The sequence below is a fragment of the Onychostoma macrolepis genome, chromosome 24 (assembly GCF_012432095.1).
Source record: "Onychostoma macrolepis isolate SWU-2019 chromosome 24, ASM1243209v1, whole genome shotgun sequence".
Taxonomy (NCBI): domain Eukaryota; kingdom Metazoa; phylum Chordata; class Actinopteri; order Cypriniformes; family Cyprinidae; genus Onychostoma; species Onychostoma macrolepis.
Window position 1 is genome coordinate 3,865,121 of NC_081178.1, and position 21,905 is coordinate 3,887,025.

A 21,905-nucleotide genomic window follows, 5' to 3' on the forward strand; every position below is an offset into this window, starting at 1 on the left:
TTCAGACAAGACAACTTTTTCAATGGAGAAAGCAATATTATGGATTGGCCAGAAGCAATGGTTGTTTTTTTGATGCGCAAGACATTAATTGATGGACTGGAGTGGTGTGGATTACTTGTGGATTATACTCTCATTCTGTCGGCACCCATTTACTTCAAAGGATCCATTGGTGAGCAAGTGATGGAATGATACATTTCTCCAAATCTGTTAAGAGGAAGAAATAAACATCTGCATTTTGAATGGCCTGAGCGTGAGTAAATTTCAGATTTTTATTTTTGGGTGTGCTATTGCTTTAACAACAACACTGCATTTATGGCACGAGTTCAGGTGATTTACGAACCAGTCTCTTTGGGCATGTTATTTGACACCTGTGCATTGGTGTGTTACCTGTTGCGATCGTCTCCATCCGTGAGTGTGTTTTCAATGCCGCTGTCGGTCTCCACATCCTCATGGAGTTCTGGATGGACCAGAGCCGTCGTGTCCTCGTCCGTGAATGTTTCGCACTCACTGTAGGCGCTCTCCGACCCGAGATAGGCGCTGTCTGAGACCTCCGCCTGCTGCACACACACACACACACACACACACACACACACACACACACACACACACACACACACACAGACACACACACACACACACACTGATTAGAAAACTTTTATTGCTTTTGGAGACAAAGGCGTTCTAGCTTACATTGCAAGTATCAACTTTATTTAAGAGGTTTCTCCTAGAAACAACTGAATCAATAATTGACATGCAGTAAGAATACAGAGTTATAAAATGAATGTGTATAACAGCTCATATCATTTGGTTTTGGAAGAATTTGTTGAGAAATGTTTGTACTTTTCAATGCAGATTTTGCAAAGCGTTTTTGTCCATTTCACATGCAAGCACACACGGGCAGGAGGTTATTAAGGTTTGTGACGAATGTTTACAGAACAGTATGATCTGATGTATTCACACGTGACTACATTGCATTTGTAGTGTAAATGCTAATCCATTCCGATGCTTTCCAGATAACAGCCTACTCACCTGTCAATCATCCACTGCATAAAAACAAGGGTTTAAACTTTAAAAAGACCCTCACAAGAGAAACAATTTCTTTGTTGTAATTTACTGCCAAGTTTAAATGTACTGAAGATGCATCTTGTCTAATACGGCTATTTACATAAGCAATTTTTTTACCATGTATAATTTAAAAAATTAAAATAGTTAAAAAAAATACACGGAATGTATACCTGTTGTTCTACTGTTAATTTCCTCCCGTTTTTCTCCTTTTTAATACTATGTAAAACATTTTCTTAAAAAAAAAAAAAACACCTCATGAAATAGTTACAAAACAAAATAATTATACTCCTTTTTCAACTTATTATTTTTCCCTTTGCTCATTTTTTATATTATGCAAAATAATATAAAAAATAAATCCTTGTTCTACCCTTTATTTTCTTTGCCTGCTATGTAATACATTTTCTTTAAAAAAAAAATAATAATAAAAGTTACAAATAAAGACATAAAATGTATACAACTTGGTCCACTGATTTTTTTCCCCCTTTTACCCCCTTTTTTTAACTATAAAACATTTTTTAAATTTTTTTTATTTAACAACTAAAAAAAGTTACAAGTAAGACTCTTTGTTCAATTTCTTTACAGTCGTTAAAAAACACAAACTGGATTAACATCTCACATATGATGACCATCACAAATTATTGACAAAAGTTCAAGACTAAACCTCAAACCTTCAGTCGGTCAGTAAGCTCTAATCAAAACAAACTCCATCAGGAAACCTGCATCTCAGAGCCCGACATACCTCTGTGAGTCCATGAGGAGCTCCTAAAACAGGAGAGGCCATTCCCAGAACCATTCTTCCTACTTGAGTACAGTCACACGGGAAAAACAGGTTCACTAACTAACAACAACTGTTTCCTGTCTCTCTCACAGTCTCCACACAGAGTCAACAGAGAGAGAAATTACTCCTAGTCTGCTCCCTTGGAAAATGAGGACCAAAGTCTGAAGGGCATGAGGACCAGGAAATGGGCGGAGCCTGTGTTCCTGACCCCACCCCTTTAATTAACATTACACTCACATGCCAACAGAACTTCTCAACACACTAAACAGAATGTGTGCATACATTATGTGGCTGTGACTCGAAGTCTAGTGCACTGCCTACTTAGCATTTTTAGTGTGTCTATGATTGCCAAAAATGCTGTCTAGGTAGGCGGCCCACTAGGTTTTAAGACAGACTATTGGTGTTATTCATTTTGATCTGTTCTCATGTAGCAAATCATTAACACTTCACACCCAACACGCACAAAACACTTATTCATCTCAACACGCACAAAACACTCATATGTTCTGATGAAGGACAGGTGTGTGTGTGCTACAAAAAAATCTATCACCATCCTGTCCTGTATATTGTCAACCATATGTGTATGTGTAAGTGTGTTTGTTCCTCTGGACGAGGTGTGTTTTGAAAGCAAACATGGAAACAGCCCAGCTATTCATGACCCACAGGAAAACACACAGGTGTGTGTGTGTGTGTGTGTGTGTGTTTCATTAGAAGTGACGGGAAGACAGAAATGAGGAAAGGGAAAATCAGATCGCAAAAGCAGCACATTTCTGTATATACAAAATTAATATTCTAAAGACTGCTGGGAATAATAAACCACGTTTGCAGTTTGGAAAAGAGTTTATGTTTCTGTAATCGCAATTTATGAATTTAGTGCCACAATATATTAATGCAGATGACTATAAAGAGTTATGTAACTCTTTATTATAATTAAAGCTTTGGATAGACTGGGAAATAACCACATAGAAACTGAGGCGTACAGATTAAGCTAATCAGAATTTAATATAATCAGAAAATATAAAAACAGTTAGCTATGCTATAAGTTATAAAAAAAGAAGTTAACCACACTGAAGGGCCAGCTTGCTATAAATATTCAAAAACACATTTTTGAATGAACCTCACGAACAAATCAGAATTTGAAGGAAACTTACACTAAATAACTAAAAATATACCCTAAATGAGTATATAATAAATATTATACACATACATATATATATATATATAAAATAAAAGTTTATGTATGTATATATATACACTGTACAAAAAATGGTTTTAAGTTTTATTTCTATGTTTTGCTGTAGTGTCAGTAGGAGATATCATTTTACATTTACAAACATTAATTTTGCTATTAATTGTGATAACTGGGCTTGACATTAAGCATTTTCATGCGGTTGTCCTTCGGACAAGTAAATTTGTCATTTACTTGTTCGAGTATAAAAGTTACTTGCCCGGAGAGAAAAAATTAAGTTAAATTGAGTTATAAATATAATTATTTATTGCAGTTATACAAAACACATTTAGTTTATTTAGATTTTTCTTTTTAAATGAAATAATGAACAAAATAATAAAGTGTGTTAATACTATTATATTTTAAAATAAAAAGTTAGAATTAAATACAAATACAATTATTTTATAGTAAACTTAAAAATAAAATGCTAATATTTACTTATTAGCTTTAACCTGCAGTTAAAAATGAATAAATAATGTTTTGATACATAAAACGTTGAATACTGATATTTGAAATTATTATTATTATTTTTTTTTAAATACTGTAAATGTGAAATTAAAACCACCAGTAGGTGGCATCAAGTCACTGTTAATAAGTGAGTCATTGCGACTGAACCGAATCATTTAAACGGTTGATTCATTCAGGCACGAAACACCGTTATGTTGCTCAGAGACGCAAAACAGCGCTGTGGCTGTGTTTGGAGTTATTTTTGTTGGTGAATAGAGCAAAAACAGGCAATATGGTGTTTAAAACGTAAGTCTCTTAATGTTAACTTCTTGTTTATTGAACTGTTATCACATTTGTAATCATGATGATTTTTGAAGCAAAAAAAAAAAAAAAAAAACGGCGTTCGATCTTCGTGTGATATTAACTATATGAAATGATATAAATGCATTCATTTTCCTCCCCTATGTCTTGAATTTTCTGATCATTCTTCGTGCATTGTAATTGTAATACTGAATCATGCAGTGAAAGAATGCACGTGAGCTAGTCTAACCTAGACGACTTTACGTAATTATGCGTGCACTCTTTGTTTGATTCTTGCAATATACTCGTTAAAACAACAATTACGAAAATATCGCAAACGATATATAATCGCACACCCCTATAACAAAGGCTATATCACAAATAAAGGCAGTTATTATTGTTTTTGGTATTGACTTTTTCAAGTTACTTGTCCGATTGGGCAAGTAAATTCCTCTTTCACTTGCCCGTCCAAAACATTCACTTGTCCCGGACAAGCGTTAATGTCGAGCCCTGGATAATCCAGTGAGATTCTTGTCTGACAGCAGCCAGTGCTCCACACAGAGATCTGATCATCATCAGTCTGTCTGGAGTAACATGAAGAATCAGAACAAACTGAGACAGACTAAATCCAGAAGAACTGTGGCAACGTCTCCAAGACACTTCAAGAGACCTACAGTGCAGAGCTTCCTGAAAAACTATGTGCAAGTATAAATGCAAAGGATGCTCACACTAAATGTTAATTTGATTTAGTTAACAGAAGTTAACTGATAAATAAAATCCCTTTTTGAAATGATTTTTGAAAGCACCCTAACTTTACATCATTTTTACACAAGTGCCTAAAACTTTTCACAGTACTGTAGCATTGCAGGTAGGTTTCTTCAAGTATCTTGGAGACGTTTCCACGATTCAAATGGATTTAGTCCGTCTCAGTTTTTTTCTGATTCTTCTTGTTACTCCAGACAGACTGGATGACGATCAGATCAGATCTCTGTGTGGAGCACAGGCTGTTGTCAGACAAAAATCTCACTGGATTATTACAATCAATGGCAAAAGGAATGTTTGTAAATGTAAGCTCATATTATTATATATCCTACTGACACTCTACTGAATATGTAGATAGTAAATAATGATTGAACTGAACACACATGAACCAGCAGGAGGTGCTGTAGCAGAGAAAAGAACATGCATCGCTTCTCATGTTCTGAGCTCGTCTGTGGTCTTTCAATCTTTTGGGGAATTTGTGGAATGTGCTGGTCTGGATTCCACAATTCTGCAATAATGGGGTCCTGAAATGCTGATTTATTATGTTTGTCCTGACAAGAGGGGAGGAGAAATGGACACAATAACAACAACGTTGGTGTGTAATACCTCGTCGTATTCCTCTGGAGGTCCATTGGCTTCCACTGCGCTGAGATGAGTCTTGTAGATGTCTGGATCAGATCCTGATAAAGAAAAACACCTTGCATTTAAAATAGAATTATGACAACGGACTACTGATAACTGTATATTATAACGTTTAGATTAATATCTCTCTATCTCTATCTATTTATCTCTATATATTGGGTTGATCAACATCACTAGGACATGGTAATTGAGTGTTTTGGGGAGACAGCGGTTTATGTGATTCACATTCACATTCTCTTTTTGTTTTTCATTTGTAAACAGTCACCATGGAATACACTGCGCTGAGCAACCAGGCTGTCTGGAGTCCAGGAAACTATATTTAAGTAATAGTCCGTTTCAGCTAGCTGGAATATTTTCCTCCTGAAAAATGATTCTTGAATCTGGTAAATGCTATGGAGTACAAATAGACAGGCAGGGAGAGGTAGATGCTCCAGTCACTCATCCATTAATGAAGAGAGAAATCTGACTCGTGAAACACTGGATGCCCAGCAGGCCATTAGAAACATGATCTGAACATTACAATAGAAAACCCAAGCAAAGTGCTTTAAGCTATCCCATCATCATAACAGATTTAAAGATAGATGAGGAGTGTATGAGAAGAATAGTGTATGGCTTTGCTTTGAAACATAGTGAGCAAGCACTCAAAGACCACATTTTCACCAAAATAAACACTTGTAAACATTTGGCATACAAGATGTAGATGAGTTTGCTTCTTCATCAGAACAGATTTAGAGAAATGTAGCATTACATCGCTTGCTCACTAGTGGATCCTCTGCAGTGAATGGGTGCCGTCAGAATGAGAGTCCAAACAGCTGATAAAAACAACACAATCCACACCACTCCAGTCCATCAATTAATGACTTGTGAATCCAAAAGGTGCATGTTTGTAAGAAACAAATCCATCAGTAAGGTGTTTTAACTATAAATGGTGTGGCCAAAATACAACTCCATAATCCATTATAACGCTTCCTCCAGTGAAAAAGTCCATCCCCTGTGTCTTCTCACATTAAAATACACCCATATATTCGTTTAGATCTGTTTTGGACTTTTTTCACTTGGCACCAATGTTTGATCTGCGCATATTTCTCTTCTGATTCAGATGAGACCATGCTTTACTGCAGAAAGCATTATTATGGAATCATATTTTAGCTAAGTTTGAAGTTAAAAAGATCTTAATTTGTTTCTTACATACAAACACACAGCTTTTTGCTTCACAAGATGTTAATCGATGTACTGGAGTGGTGTGGGTTACTTGTGGATTATTGTGATGTTTTTATCAGCTGTTTGGACTCTCATTCTGACGGCACCCATTCACTGCAGAGGATCCATTGGTGAGCAAGTGATGTAATGCTACATTTCTCCAGATTTTCTCTGATGAAGAAACAAACTCATCTACATCTTGGATGGCCTGTGGACAAGTAAATTATAGCACATTTAAATTTTTCGGATAAACTATTCCTTTCCTAGGAAGAGAGTTTTCTACGTTTTTAAACACAGCCCATGATAACCGAACAAAGAATAACTATCCTGAAGGTTTAGAGAACAGATTGAAATATGTAAAGCATCTGTGTCTAGCAGGTGTCTAATCCTCAGCAGACATCTGAGAATGATCATGTGTTTTGCCACATCATCTTTGCATTTACGACCAGGTTCTATCATGGTATGAATTCACTTTTTCTTTAGTTTGAATGTTTAATGTAGTTATAAATCTAATTATATCAGTCATGTTAACGCTCCTGTGTGGCAAGTAAAAGCTCTTCTAAATGAGACTTTTTTTCTTTAAAAGAAACTCAAATGTCCCATTTCAGCAGTGTGATTCACTGTGAGTAATTCACAGATGCTCTGACTCATTATTGTGCACTTTGTTTTTCTACACAGTATTTCAGGAGATGTGAACTCTCCATCAGGAAAATCTTTACTAAATAGCATCAGATTATCACGCAGTCATCGAGAAATGTTTGTGTTACTGACTTGGCCATTGTTTTGAGGAAAAACTGATGATGAATTTCCTAGCCAAACCTAAAAAAACTCCTTTTGAAGATGTCATTAAAAAAAAAAAAAAAAAATCATATTTTTTATTCTTTTCTGAAATTGACAAAAGTTATATTTGAGGTTTTGGGATAGTCTGTAATATAATTAATCTCTAATTAAAAGCAACATATGTTAACGGAAACCCCCCACATGATTTACAGCATGCCTTGAGTGTGTTTGTATGTGCTGCTGTACCGTCATTGCTGATTGCGCTGATGCCTCTGTGGAAATCCTCAAAACTGATCACACCCAGACCGCTGGGATCCAAGAACCGTGTCAGATCCTTCACCTGAAACCACAAACACACGGCACTCAACAAACAACCTATTCATTTTACACAAACTTACGTATCACAGACTACATTATCATACATTTAATGACACCAAAACACACAAACATGAACTGATTCTTCCACAAAAAGGAAAAAAATTAAAAGAGGAGGAGGAAAGAAATGTGATATTATTTACACATATGTGAAGATGTTAAATTCTCCTGCACAAATTACATAATCAAAAAATTGAGTAAGAGACTCAAAAATGGCGTGGGCTCATTTTAGTATTTTTCCAATCTATCTATTATATTGTATTTAGGAACAAAACATTATATAAACTTATTTGTAACTCAAGAATAGACAAAAATCTGTCCATCCCTGATAAATGCTGGTAAAACACATATTCTCACACACACACACACAGAGTAATGTTACACTCCAGTGAACAGACACAATTACACGCAGTCGGTAACCAGGCAACAGCAGAACTGATATCCAGCATGGCAGTCGTGAGTTCCAGAATCAGAGTTCTCAAAGAAAAACACTAACCACCTCCAACTGAGAGATCAAAACACCAAACTGTTGCCTAAACATTAAACTCTGCTTGTGTGCGTGATATTTTAGTCCTTAAAGCCATTAATTCACACATAGAAAAAAAACACAATGCAGGTCAATGGCTACTGTCAATTGTTTTGTTACCAACATTCTTCAAACTATCTTTAACAATATTGCTATAACAATATGCTTAATAAAAGAAAGGAACACATACAGGTTCGGAATGACATGAGGGTGAGTAAATAACCGGGAATTAGCACTTAAAACACTGTAGGAAACAGGGTTATTATTGTTAAATAATACAAAAATAAAACTACAAACTACAAAACTAAAACTTTTTAAAATTGAAATAATCTTGAAATATAAAATATAACACAATAAATACATTTTAAAAATAAAAAACTAAACTAAAAATGAAATAAAAAATAAACTAAATACTAATATTTAAAAATAAATAAATAATTTACCACAACTTAAATTAAAATGAAAACTGAAAATATTAAAAAAAAGCCAATTTAAAATATAAATAAAACTGTACATAAAATACTAAAATAACTGTATAATACACAAGTTGTTTATCAAAACATTTCTGTCAGATAAGCAATCATTTAAAGGTTGTTCCTGGTATTTTATTAATTAATCAAATGACTGCTTAATGTAATGTCGGTCAGGCACGGAGCTGTTTCACCCCTTTATATAAAAGTATCACAAGTCAAAGTGTGAAAACTGGTAAGTCACGAATCAGTCACATGAGTGGCGTCACTTTGATTTCACACATCAAAAAAAAAAAAACACTGTGACTGACTGAATCACATTAATGACATCTGCCAATTAAAGCAGAAACAACCTCAGGCCGTTGATCTTATAAAAACACTGGGGTTTTAGGTATCCAAAAGCTAACCAACTCCATACAGAGAAATTATTCTTATTTACTCTTTTCACTTTCTAAATTTCTTAGTACATTTTAAAATGCACAGTAGCAGCATTCTCAGAGTCACACACATGGACAGTTTTGCTGTTACCTGATGCTAATTGCCAGTTCCTTCCTGGAAAACGCTACTTCTGGGTAAGAATTTGCATCTAACGTCACACAGTCCCATAGCAACCATATCATACAGATAAAAAAAGTCAAGACGACGACATCATAATGAAAAACAAATGCACAATATCTCTCCAATGTGTACTGAAACATATGAGGCCAATAAAAATATCCACTCACAAACTCAGCATTTCTTTTTACATCATATCACTTTCTGTCTTCCTGATTCTTCATCAAGTTTATTTCTCTCCAGCCTTTTAGTCATAAACCATCTCAGAAAGCCAACCAGCTGAGCAAGCTCTTATACTGAACACTTGTATCACGAGAAGAAACCTGTGCAAATTTAAGTCCAATCACAGTCACGCAGACAAAGCAATGACCCTGGAGGCTGAGATGTTGTATGGTTTGCAATTTTACCCCTGAAACCATAAACTACCTTATAAAGAACACACAAACTTGCTTAGTGTTGCAAATATGTGAAGCTTTTCTCATAACAGGGCGGTTAAAGTTTAAACCTGTCACAAGCTTACTGCAAAAGTAAGAAACTCAAAGACAAATGCAAAAAGAAGTCATATGTATCTTTAACTATGTACACTTAAAGTGCATTTGAGAAAAGATGAATAGCAATGATGAAAAGACAAATACAAGAGTCCATTTGTCCATGCACCCTTCTCTATCCTTTATCTGTCCGTTTAACCTTTCAGCTGATCGGATCAGCAGTTTTAACAGTCACAAAAGAGCCAGACTTCCGGCATCAAATCCATCCTCTCTTAAAACGCACAATGGCGCGTGTCTGGGGGATCAGGAGTTAACAGGAACACAAATCTATATTCTCATCTGAATGGCAAAATAAACACACAGGGGTTTTCAAATCGGCACATCCAGTGCTCAACTATGTCTCAAAAGCTAATAGGAAATAAATACATCCTCCTTCTGAATATCTAGCATCACTTGTGTACTGATCTGCCAAATACATAATATAAAAAACCTATAAACAATACTTCAACATCATTAACGCTCATCAAACAATACAGGGGATCATATTTTGTTAAATGAACTCACATGAATTACAAAAACAAACAAATTCCTACGTTACAGCCATGCATTATTGATTATTGATGTGCCCTTAGTTCAGGTGGCAATCACAATGACATCCATTCTTACTAAAACTGTTCTTTTTTTTTTTTGACTTAACTACCAGGAATATTCCTGTTCTAGTACAAATTAAGCTCAAATTAACAGAACGTGACAATGTTGATTACAACAAAAATTATTTTCTGCTTGTCCCTCTTTTTCTTTAAAATAAGCAAAAATCTGGATTCAGTGGAATTCAGTAGTACTCCGTTTCAATAGTATAGTATTCAACATGACAATTTTTCAACAATGTTGCTCAGGCACTTTCCCACTGAGAATGGGTATCAAATTTCTGTCTGGATACTTTAGATCGGTTGTGGGCCCTGTGCCTCACCTGGTTGCCCGCTGACGGCAAAATTAACCAAAGTTGCCCGGCAACATTGCTCAAAAAGTTGCCCCATGTATCATCAGCCTAAAAAAAATCCTACTAACCATTTCTATGGAAAGTTATTTTACAACTTTGTCGCCATGACAATGCCATGCCCTAAAACAGCTGTAAAAAGGATCATTTAAAAGGCTTGAAAGCTCAAATCAAACAAAACTTGTGACAGAAGATCCAATGCAAACAATTAATTCACATTTCTACTTTTAAAACCCCAAAAAACGGCCCCGTTCATTTTCATTGCAAACGTCTCACAGCAACCCCAAAAGTCAAAAATATCTTGAATTGTATTTAACCTGGAATATTCCTTTAAACTGTGGATGTTCAAGTTAAGATACAGAAATTATTACAAGTTACCAGGCAATTAAATACTACTTGCATAGTTTGTTAAAACTGATGCAAACAAATGATAATTAAAAAGGAAAGACCGAGCGAGAGGACAAGAGTGGTATTCTGAGTCTTTGAGGGTTTGAATAATAAAAGAGCAGTTCTTGGGTGTCACCATGATCAAGTTTCACTTTGAGCTTTGGGAACCAAATGAAGACACACACTGTCCTGTAATCATAAAGCATTTTTATAACATTTACACCCCCCACCCAACATTTAGCCACCACAAACTCACACAAATAGACAAGGATATGCCAAAAACTGACCTGTTCGGCTCCATATGCTTTTGCAAACTCGATGAACTCCTCAATATGGACAAATCCATCCCCGTCCTGATCCAAAGCCTGGAAAACTGCTCGGAGAGCCGACTGCTCCTCGCTTTTATGGGCTGTTGAGGAAACTATGGGCACGTTTATCAAATCCACAGGGACCCTCTGGTCATGGAGCGATTTGGTCGTTAGAGCATCTGAGGCCTTGCACAGATCCAGAGTCATTTCTGCATGTTTGGGAATGTTGGGAGTATCAGGATTATTCTCCATTAAGGTCAAGTAGGCCTCCCCATCCAGGCTGGCTCCACAGGGAAAGACATTTCTGTGTGAGGGAGGAGAGCTGGGGGCGACTGAGCTCACTTGTTGCTCTTGTGCCTGGTCTATCTGTGATGGTGTCAGCTGATGGAAATCCTCCTGATGTGTAAGCCGAGCAGGAAACTCCGCCTCTCCCTCTCCAGTAGCTTCACGCAATTGGCTGGGAGTCTCTGTGGTCTCTGTAAGATCCGGCCCCACAAGTCCACCCGTCACGGTCAGCTGACCACCTGCACAGGTGAAGGGAGTGGACTCTAAAGAATCGGGATTACTTGCACAATGAGGTATGACTTGATTCGGAGTAGACATACTGCAATCTGATCTCTCCCCTCCCTGTAAAGACACACAGTCAAGTTTCTCTTCAACATCCGGTGGTGTATTGTGACCTGTTACATTTTCTTCAGGTGTATCTATTACAATTGCACTTGAGTTTGCAGTCAAAGAGTCATTCAGTTGGTCCAAAGTTGTGAGATTTTCCACAAGCGTGCTCTCTTTTTGTTGAGCACTGACTTGTTCCTGACAGGTTTCACTCATTGCGTTCAGTTCTTGATTGTTGTCAGCTTTACTGTTATCTAGGTTTAAATAAACAATTTGCAAACTGGTTGCCTCCTGATTTTGATGCAAATCTGAGCTCTCTAAAACTTTGAGTGTGTCCGAGTCTTCTGTGTTACCTATTGTGGTTGTACCATCGGCTCGCTGTGTCTCCATAGCCTCGGGGTCACTGTCTATGTTGTCTGTTTCTACATTTGTTACATTATCCTGAAATTCAAAGGTGAGTGCATTAGATTCAAGATTGGGTGAGTTTGCATCACATTTGTCCTGTTCTGTTAGCTCAACAGCATCTGTCACAGGTGGAATTACAGAGTCTAAAGATGGCACAGCTTCGCAAGAGATGCTGTCTGTTAAGATCTCAAGCATGGAATCAGGAATATCTCCATCACAGGGCATCTCAGATAAGGCTTCAGCTAAATGTGTGGGCTGACTGTGGTCCTCAAATAAGATGTCATCTTCAGGTGAGAGGTCAATTAAGGCATTATGCTCAGATGTTCTGACTGGCAAGGCTGTTGTGGACTCTTTATGTTCATCGTTGTCAAGCAGGCTTTCAGTTGAAGAATCTTCTGCTTGTAAATCAACAAAAATAATTGGTGTGAGTTCTGTTTTTGCTTCAGAAAAAACGCTATCAGTTGTAGCATCGGACGAAACCTCCTCCTCTATCTTTTCTCCAACCATTTCCAAAGGTACATCAAATGTGCGTTCTGTGGATAAATCACACAACACTTCTTCACAAAGTTCAGGTGATATGCAAGACTCACCTAATGGAGTCCTACAGACAGTCTCTGCTTCAGAAGATAGTTGTGTTGTTTCTATGTTAGCGTCTGTTGTTTCTTGGCTCTGAAGATCATCGTCATGGGTCTCGTTACTAGCTGAGGGCTTACTACTCTCCTGTTCAGAGTATAGAGCTCCAACCAGCAGCCCAGGTAACAACATCTCTACCTCATCCATTGGAAGGGGAGCACTACCCTCGTGAAATGACAGGACAGTTGGTTCTGTACATGTCCTCGGAGGGATGGCCTCACAGGAAAGGGCTGAGGATGAGAGGTAGATGTGTTCTGGTGTAGATAAAGGTGTCTGACAAATAATTGAAGGCTTGGGGTTTGAGTTCGTATCTGTACATGACAACTCCACATGAGAAACGGGCAACAAACCTTCAGATTCCAGAGTGAGAAGAGTCCCGTGTGGAAGCAAGCACTGACTGTCGTTGTTCACTAATGTTCTTTCCTCAAAGGAATTATGGCTGAATTCACAGTTTGTTAAAAGTGTGTCCTCAAGGAGGTGAGTTTCTTGTAGTAGTGTTTTGTCAGACTGAATTGTGGGGTCAATAATACCCATCTCACCTGTGTACACATCTAGAGAGTTTGAAGTGGCAGTAACCTCCACAGGTTGCAGGAAATCAGGCACCTGCTCAGGAAGGTCATAAAAGTTGTTTTGGTTCTGCACAGGTATGTTTGAGAGCGTAGGACTAGTAGATCTAGAATTAAAACAGATGAGATCTCCATCAACAATTTCCGAACCTCCAGGAGAACACTCTGCTTTGAGATCTTGGGAAGGAGGAGGCTGAGTCTTCCATTCGGGATAGACACATTCCAAACCATTTTCCCAGGAATACGTCTGCCCAGAATACTGAGAGGACCAAAACAGGTCATCTAGGTTTATGGCATTTTCCTGAAAAATTTCATTAGTAGAATCACCAACAGAACTGTTATCTTTATCCATAAGGAGAAATCCGAGAGGATTCTGCTCAGATTCCCACTCAGCTTTCCCGCTCACCTCCCACTCAGAACACCCCTGAGGGCTGGAGAGAACTTGCTCCATTGAAAAGAAGAGTTCTCTCCTCTGACAAATGGAAATATTCCAGAAATTCCAATCCTTTGTTATGATCCCACAAGGTAATAATGTTCGGAATTCAAAAGCATTTGGTGGCCTCTTCCAGCATACGCACCAAAAGAAATATCCTTGTTGAGACCCATGCGTAAGCGTCCACCTCCCTGTAAATGATCAACTACTGTTTACTTTTGCGGACACAGGGATAATGTTTCACTGCAGTAATACAGCTCATATGGGCTGAGATAGTTTTTCCGATATGCAAACCTCTCCATGAAGAAAAAAAAAAAAAAAATGCTGGCCCCGTTTCCCTGTTCTGCATTCAAAGTCACATCTAATCCATTTAACATAAGACTTCTCAAAACATGCTGATCCACATCCTAATCAACACATAATAACAGGATTACTTCACAGTTTAAGATTGCTACTCATAAAAAACTCAGAAATTATTTATGAAAAATACAACTTTAGAATTTATTACATAAAATAGAAAGCTATACCATTGCCAATATCAGACTGTATATCCAAATTCCATTTGAGTTAATTCATAACCCCTAACTTCCTTGTTTAAAAAACTGCCTGCCTCATTAGCAAATCATTATAAATTCACATTAATGGTACACTTATAACAGGCTTGACACTTCCCTGGATTAACTAGTAATTATTAAAGTCTGGTTATGATATATAAACACGAGGCAGTGTATTCAATCATTTTACTCGGATTGTCTCGCTGTCTGAGAGAATAAAGCTTAACATATTTTATATGTTAAGCACAACAGACTACGTTCTAAACAGCTGTCATTTTGATATTGGACTAAAAACAAAAACCTTTAAATGATAGATTGTTCTAGAGCTGTTAGCATCAGCATCCTCCACATCTGAGGTAAACCCAATAGCCGACTAGCTGGCCCATACGACCCCCGCTCAATTGATTTTCCAGTTCGAAATAAAAGAAGACCCGTGATATGTTTCTGGTTCCCGTCAGAGTTAATTTAAATCCTTAATTTGGTTTGATGCTAGGCGTTTTATTCCTCAGTTTATCTCTCTTAAAAACAGGCCAACATCCAGGTCGAGTCTCGCGAGTCATCCACCTGCGCTTGTTATTAGCCTGTTAGCGGGATCAAATCAGCTCGAGACCACCGATAATCCAACAAATAAAGCGCGGTTGCCTTTTATTTTAATCCTTCGGCGGCGATTTATCCGTTAACCTGAAATCCAAGATTTAAATTGAGAGGTCCTGTTTTTTTAGTCGACGGATGATGTTTCAGTTATATCTGTCTCTCTCTCTCTCATCAGCAGCAATACACAACCGCTGCTGTCTCACTCACACACACACACACTCGCGTGTACACACACGCACACAAACCGACGTCAGCAACACGCATGCGCAGCGCCGGCGCCGCAGTCTGCCGCTTTAAACCACAGGCGTCAAGAATCATTCCTCTCGCAGTTATCTGTGCTTTTGGTTGCGATGGTGATGATGGAATGCATATTTATAACGTTTTTTTTTTTGAATGTCACATTCCCGCGAATCAGTTAAGTGACGGCTATGATGCCACCATTTGCTATTGAAAACTGCTAGAGAGGTGAAATAATGGTTAACATAATCGAGACAGTTTGCCAGAATTACAGTAGATAACGTTTACTTGGAAGAAATGCTGATTTGTTAACCAAACGGTGTTACATTCAGTTATTTCCTGTGATTTTCTTGCGCCCCCATGTGTACAATCAAAGATATTACAGCTAACGACATACCCCCCGGAAAAGGTAATACAAGAATTATAAAAGATTTATTATGAGAACTGTTACGTATATAAGAACACAATCACTTTTACATAATTTTTTGTTTAAAATTTTATACATGTAATGTAACTGAAAATTAAAAAAACGACATTAATGTAGTGCTAAAGTGGTCATTTATGTTACCAGAAGTAAATACATTATAATTGCTAATACTCTGTGGTTAAACATGCTTGAAATGTCAATGGCAAGTAGGGTAAGATGTAAGTGGCATGTAATGAGAAGACACAGTTTAAGGGCGTCTATAAATATCTTACCAGGTGACTCTCATAAAATTCAAAAACATGTTTGTCATATTTCACCTCAAGATTAAAGAAAGATAATTAGAAAATATATTTGCATAAAAATGCAGTCATTCCTGTAATGAGACAAAAGAAACTCATTATCATAAAGTAGGAAAACATGAATATGATTAAAATTGGAACTTGTTCTTTGTACTTATGTTAATTTATGCTGAAAATCCAATGAAAAGAATGAGAATTTACAACTAAAAAAAAAGTACAACAGCATTATGAAATATTAGAATTTGGGTGGAAATACGTTTAATTCTAAAAGACCTAAAATTAGGCTTAATTTTCTTAACAGAATATAATTTCTTATTTTTTTCTTTAATTTTGGGGTGAGAAATAATATGGACATTTTTGTAATATTCAACAATTATCATACAGATGTTGGCATGATCAACTGGTTCATTGCTGTTGATTCCATCCTCTATATTCATGCTATTTATCCTTTCTTTTCTCTGCAGACCAAAAACCTAGAAACATAAGAGAAACAACGTTAGGATGAGATTTTATATACCAACCAAAACATTACCCACATTTTCACAAGTCAATCATACAGTAGGACAAAAATTCATCAGGGAAAAAAAAATATATTGTTTTGCTCGCAAGATCACAGAATTTAGTTTGAGCGTTTGAATAATTATTATAATTATTGATTTATGTTAATCAGTTCAGTCCTATTTAACTAGCAAACACCTGTCTTCTAGCACAGGCACACACACCTGCGTGCGGTGCTGTCTGTTCATAGTTTTGCAGAGCGAGATGAGATAATACCCAGCAGCCGTTCCACGTCATTGGCTGAGGTAAGCCACGCCCCTCCGTCTGCGACCATTATAGCGCCGGTGACGTATGAAGCCGCGCGACTGGCCAGGAAAAGAACCGCATGTGCGATCTCCGTCTTATTGCCGGCTCTTTGCAGCGGGATGCTGCGGAAAGCCCCCGCTGACTCAGAATGTGGACCACCTGAAAAACCATAGTGATATTGAAAAAGAAAGGTATATTGACACTAGAATGAGGCTACACACACACACACACACACACACACACACACAACTGTCTTACCCAGTCTACGGTATCCCTCTGTGCCAGAGATGGGGCCTGGAGCCACTGTGTTCACCCTCACACCACTGGGGCCCCACTCGACTGCCAAATGCCTTGTCATGGCATCTACAAACATATACATATTTACATTTAGTCATTTAGCAGACGCTTTTTTCCAAACGACTTACAAATGAGGACAATAGAAGCAATCAAAATCAACAAAAGTGCTATAAATCTCAGTTAACGCAACATATGCAGATTTTTATTTTTAGTCTTTATTTTAAAATCGCAGTTATTTTAGTATAATTTATATTTTTTATTTTATTTAGATTTTTTAATATATATTTTGTTCTCACATTTTTGTTGTTTGTTTTTGTCATTTTATTTTTTTTTCTATTTTGTAGAAATTAGAATAGTATTTTTTTCTAATTTGTCAATTTAGTTTATTTTTATTTATTAGTTTTAGTTTAAGTTTTAGTTATTTTACTACTTCAAATTAAACTAAATAAAAATAAGAAATGTTGAAGCAGAAACAAAATAAGTTTAAGTTTTTGTTATATTTTATTATTTTTATATTTTAGAACCTTTTTTTTTTGTTTGTTTGTTTTTTAAGTTAACTAACTTTCATCATTGTGCCAAATTGGTCTTTTCAGTCTACAGAACATCTGTTATCCTCACAGTCAACTTGAAAAAGACATTTTATCCAATATTATGGGGTCAAAAATGTATAAAAAATTTATATGCATGTATAAATCGTTCACAATAGGACCAGCAATATGAATTAAAAATAAATAAATAAAAGGGGGAAATACTGATTTCATGCCAGCTTTAAACCTCAAATGTAATATGTTTTATTCCACGTTTTTGTCCAAATTACAAATGAGGAACATCTGCCTTCATACTACTTACATTTATTAATCTGCACACTATTGTTGTTTTGTGTATGTCTTTTTCCATCTGCCATTCTAACACGGTTACTCGTATTAAATACTTATTATATATTCTAACGTTTTTATCATAAAACAATCATATGACATTCTAAAGCAGCCAAAATGAAAATTAATGTCAGAACATCAACTAAAAAGGACACTAACCATTTGCCGCCTTCGCTGACCCAGCATGCACCTGGAGAGCCTGACCTCTGTATCCCAGTGTGGCGGAAATGTTGACAATGGAGCCGCCATGATCCTGAGATAAAGGGAAAAAAGCCACAAACTATGAGACACTTACAATAAACTACTGCTTAATAAAGAGAGGCCTCTACATGTGACAAAAAAAGCCAAGAACTGAGATATTTAGGTAATAAAAACTCTTGAAATGGTACCTTGAACCATTTGTCATAGATGACTTTACTGGTGTTGAAAGTTCCCATAGTGTCAATCTCCATTACGGTCTTGAAAGCGTTAAATGACAAAGATGTAGCTGGACACAAGAAATTCCCTGCAGCATCTGTGAAATAAAAATCATAAACCACAAAACTGTCAAACTATTTGAAACCTGATAAGAGGGTGTTAGTTGATCTTTGACATCATTATATCTACAGAATCAAGATCTCTTTGGTAATACACTGCATGTTTTGGAGAAGATATGATTTTATTACAGGTTAAGGCACTGTGTTTGACCTTCTTAAGCCTTACTGTTAATAAGTATGTCAACGCGTCCAAATGTCTTCAAGGTTTCATCCATGGCAGCAGAAATCGTCTCTGGTTGACGCACATCCATGGCAATCGGCAAACACCGTCTACCTGTAGTGCTGGTTAACTTTTTTGCAGCCTAAAACACACACACACACAATAAGATGAATGACTCTTCATCAAAGTAATGACACGAGTGAGTTATTGGAGATTTGTAGAAACAGCACCTCAGAGAGTTTCTCCAGATTTCTGCTGGCAATGACCGTGTCACAACCATGTCTGGACAAAAAATAAATTTAAAAAAGCTTCAAATGATTTTTGCAAGATTATAAACATAAACTTAAACATATTGAAATGAATTTGAAGATGCAGGCTTGGTTTAAAGATCAATGTGTGTCACTATAAAAAGGCAATTTGTGACTGAAAAAGTCACAAACTACAGCGAGAAACTACAGTGGAAAAAAAAAAATCACTGACAACAACTCACCTCATCAGAACTTCTGCTGTTCGAAACCCAATACCTGACCCTCCACCGGTTATAAAGGCCACCTGATCACTGCAAGCACACAAAAATAAGTATCTGTCTCTATGTATGTATATATGCATATTGAACAATGCAGGGATTTCAAAAAAAAAAAAAAAAGAAAACTTCAGTGTTTATTGTGCTTACATGAGCAGATCAGGGCTGTAGACATGTGTGTATGTGCTCATGCACTCATCAGTCTCAACGTCCTCTGGTGAATTATTGACCAGCTGAGGTTTCTCTGCCATGATTCTAAATAAGCACATGAAAACCACCAAAAGGTCATTTGCATGTTAAAACCCATCTTTTGTTTACATTGCATTAGCAGATGACAGTCGGACTACTAAAAATCTACATCTACTAAAAGTATTAGATATGTGATTTTGCAACCTCTCGCTTTACTTCGTTGTTTTTGCAATGCGACAGCGAGAAAAAACTCAAACAAAGCGTGAAATAAAGTCCAGAGTTACGTTACCCAAAATGTGAATCCGTTTGCACATGCGACTAGCTTCCGCGTAATTAATGAAGTTTATGCAACAGTTGTTTTCATTTTGCACGATGGACTTCTGTACCTGGCGAGATGCGTGCGACGTCAAACGAACGTGCCCACGCATGGCATTATGGGAAATGTAGTCCGCTTTTTTCTATTTGAATGTTATGATAAAAACCAAAAACTGTTCGCATTATATTAAAAAAATGAACAAAAATGCTCTGAGCATTTTTTTTCCATGTTTTCTGAGAAAAACGTACAGATGGCATCAGAATGATTAGCACTCAGACAGTCATATACTACAACCCGAATTCCAGAAATGTTGGGACGCTTTTAAATTAGAATAAAATGAAAACTAAAAGACTTTCAAATCACATGAGCCAATATTTTATTCACAATAGAACATAGCAGATAAATGTTACACTTTTTCCACTAAATGAGCTCATTTTAAATTTGATGCCTGCTACAGGTCTCAAAAAAGGTGGCACGGGGGCAACAAAGGGCTGAAAAAGCAAGAAATTTTGAAAAGATTCAGCTGGCAGAACATCAAGCAACTAATTAAGTTAATTGACATCAGGTCTGTAACATGATTAGCTATAAAAGGAATGTCTTAGAGCGGCAGAGGCTCTCCAATCTGTGAATGAGTGCATAAAAAGATTGTGGAATACTTTAAAAACAACGTTCCTCAACGTCAAATTGCAAAGGCTCGGCAAATCTCATCTACAGTGCATAACATCATCAAAAGATTCAGAGAAACTGGAGAAGTCTCTGTGTGTAAGGGACAAGGCCAAAGACTTTTGTTGGATGCCCGTGGTCTTCGGGCCGTCAGACGACACTGCATCACTCATCGGCATGATTCTGTCATTGACATTACTAAATGGGCCCAGGAATACTTCCAGAAACCACTGTCGGTAAACACAATCCGCCGTGCCAACTAAAGCTTTATCATGCAAAAAGGAAGCCATATGTGAACATGGTAAAGAAGCGTCGTTGTGTCCTGTGGGCCAAGGCTCATTTAAAATGGACTGTTTCAAAGTGTTCTATGGTCACACGAGTCCAAATTTGACATTCTTGTTGGAAATCACGGATGCCGTGTCCTCCGGGCTAAAGAGGAGGGAGACCTTCCAGCGTGTTATCAGCGTTCAGTTCAAAAGCCAGCATCTCTGATGGTATGGGGTTGCATAAGTGTATACGGTATAGGCAACTTGCCTGTTTTGGAAGGCACTATGAATGCTGAAGTGTGTGTGTATAAAGGTTTTAGAGCAACATATGCTCCCCTCCAGACGACGTCTATTTCAAAGAAGGCCTTGTGTATTTCAGCAGAACAATGCAAAACCACGTACTGCAGCTATTACAACAGCATGGCTTCGTAGTAGAAGAGTCCGGGTGCTGAATTGGCCTGCCTGCAGTCCAGATATTTCACCTATAGAGAACATTTGGCGCATCATTAAATGAAAAATACATCACAGACAACCACGAACTCTTCAGCAGCTGGAAACCTATATCAGGCAAGAATGGAACCAAATTCCAACACCAAAACTCATAACCTCGATGCCCAGACGTCTTCAAACTGCTTTGAAAGAAGAGATGCTACACCATGGTAAACATGCCCACGTGCCAACTATTTTGAGACCTGTAGCAGGCATCAAATTCGAAATGAGCTCATTTTGTGCATAAATTGTAAAATTTCTCAGTTTAAACGCTTATCTATGTTCTATTGTGAATAAAATATTGGCTCATGTGATTTGAAATTCTTTTAGTTTTCATTTTATTCCAATTTTAAAAACTTCCTGAATTCGGGTTGTATTGTTATTTACATCACCCAAAAACTTTTCAGAGAACACCAACATGGTTGCATGGTCCTTTTATTAATGAACCGTGTTGGGCAACGCATTTCAAGTAACGCCAATGACATAAGCAAATTAGGTTTTTTCAAATAACTACTAAAGTAACGCATTCCTCTTAAATTGTAGAAAATATCTGAGTTACTTTGTTTTCCCATTTACTGGCTGACAGCTCTCCTGTCCCAATGTTAAGAGAAATTAATAGTAAGTACAGAGGCATTGTGTGTGTTAACATGATGCTTACTGTAGTTTTAGACTAAACGTGAACATGCATTTACTCATCTCACTTGCACAAAAAGATTCAG

General features: G+C 37.0%; 2 protein-coding genes across 3 annotated transcripts in view; both read right to left on the minus strand.

Moving 5' to 3' along the window:
• Positions 1–15,617, minus strand: part of rab11fip3 (RAB11 family interacting protein 3 (class II)) — a 32,534-nt gene extending 16,917 nt beyond the window's left edge. Inside the window, 4 exon segments of the mRNA XM_058765484.1 lie at positions 388–557; positions 5,187–5,260; positions 7,449–7,542; positions 11,288–15,617. Coding sequence (XP_058621467.1) covers positions 388–557; positions 5,187–5,260; positions 7,449–7,542; positions 11,288–13,975 — 3,026 coding nt within the window. The 5' untranslated portion in view covers positions 13,976–15,617.
• Positions 15,618–15,755: 138 nt separating this feature from the next.
• Positions 15,756–19,880, minus strand: decr2 (2,4-dienoyl CoA reductase 2, peroxisomal). Of its 2 annotated transcripts, none has more exons than XM_058765473.1 (10): positions 19,742–19,880; positions 19,414–19,518; positions 19,231–19,299; positions 18,971–19,022; positions 18,747–18,882; positions 18,434–18,558; positions 18,204–18,297; positions 17,131–17,235; positions 16,843–17,031; positions 15,756–16,541 (listed from the first exon to the last, which is right to left on the minus strand). In XM_058765473.1, exons 2-10 carry the CDS (start codon positions 19,512–19,514, stop codon positions 16,507–16,509), a joined length of 906 nt encoding a protein of 301 aa, XP_058621456.1. In that variant the 5' UTR covers positions 19,515–19,518; positions 19,742–19,880; the 3' UTR covers positions 15,756–16,506. The 2 variants fall into 2 exon arrangements, with proteins under 2 accessions (XP_058621456.1, XP_058621457.1); XM_058765474.1 differs by having other exon boundaries at positions 16,791–17,031.
• Between the last annotated feature and the right edge of the window lie 2,025 nt (positions 19,881–21,905).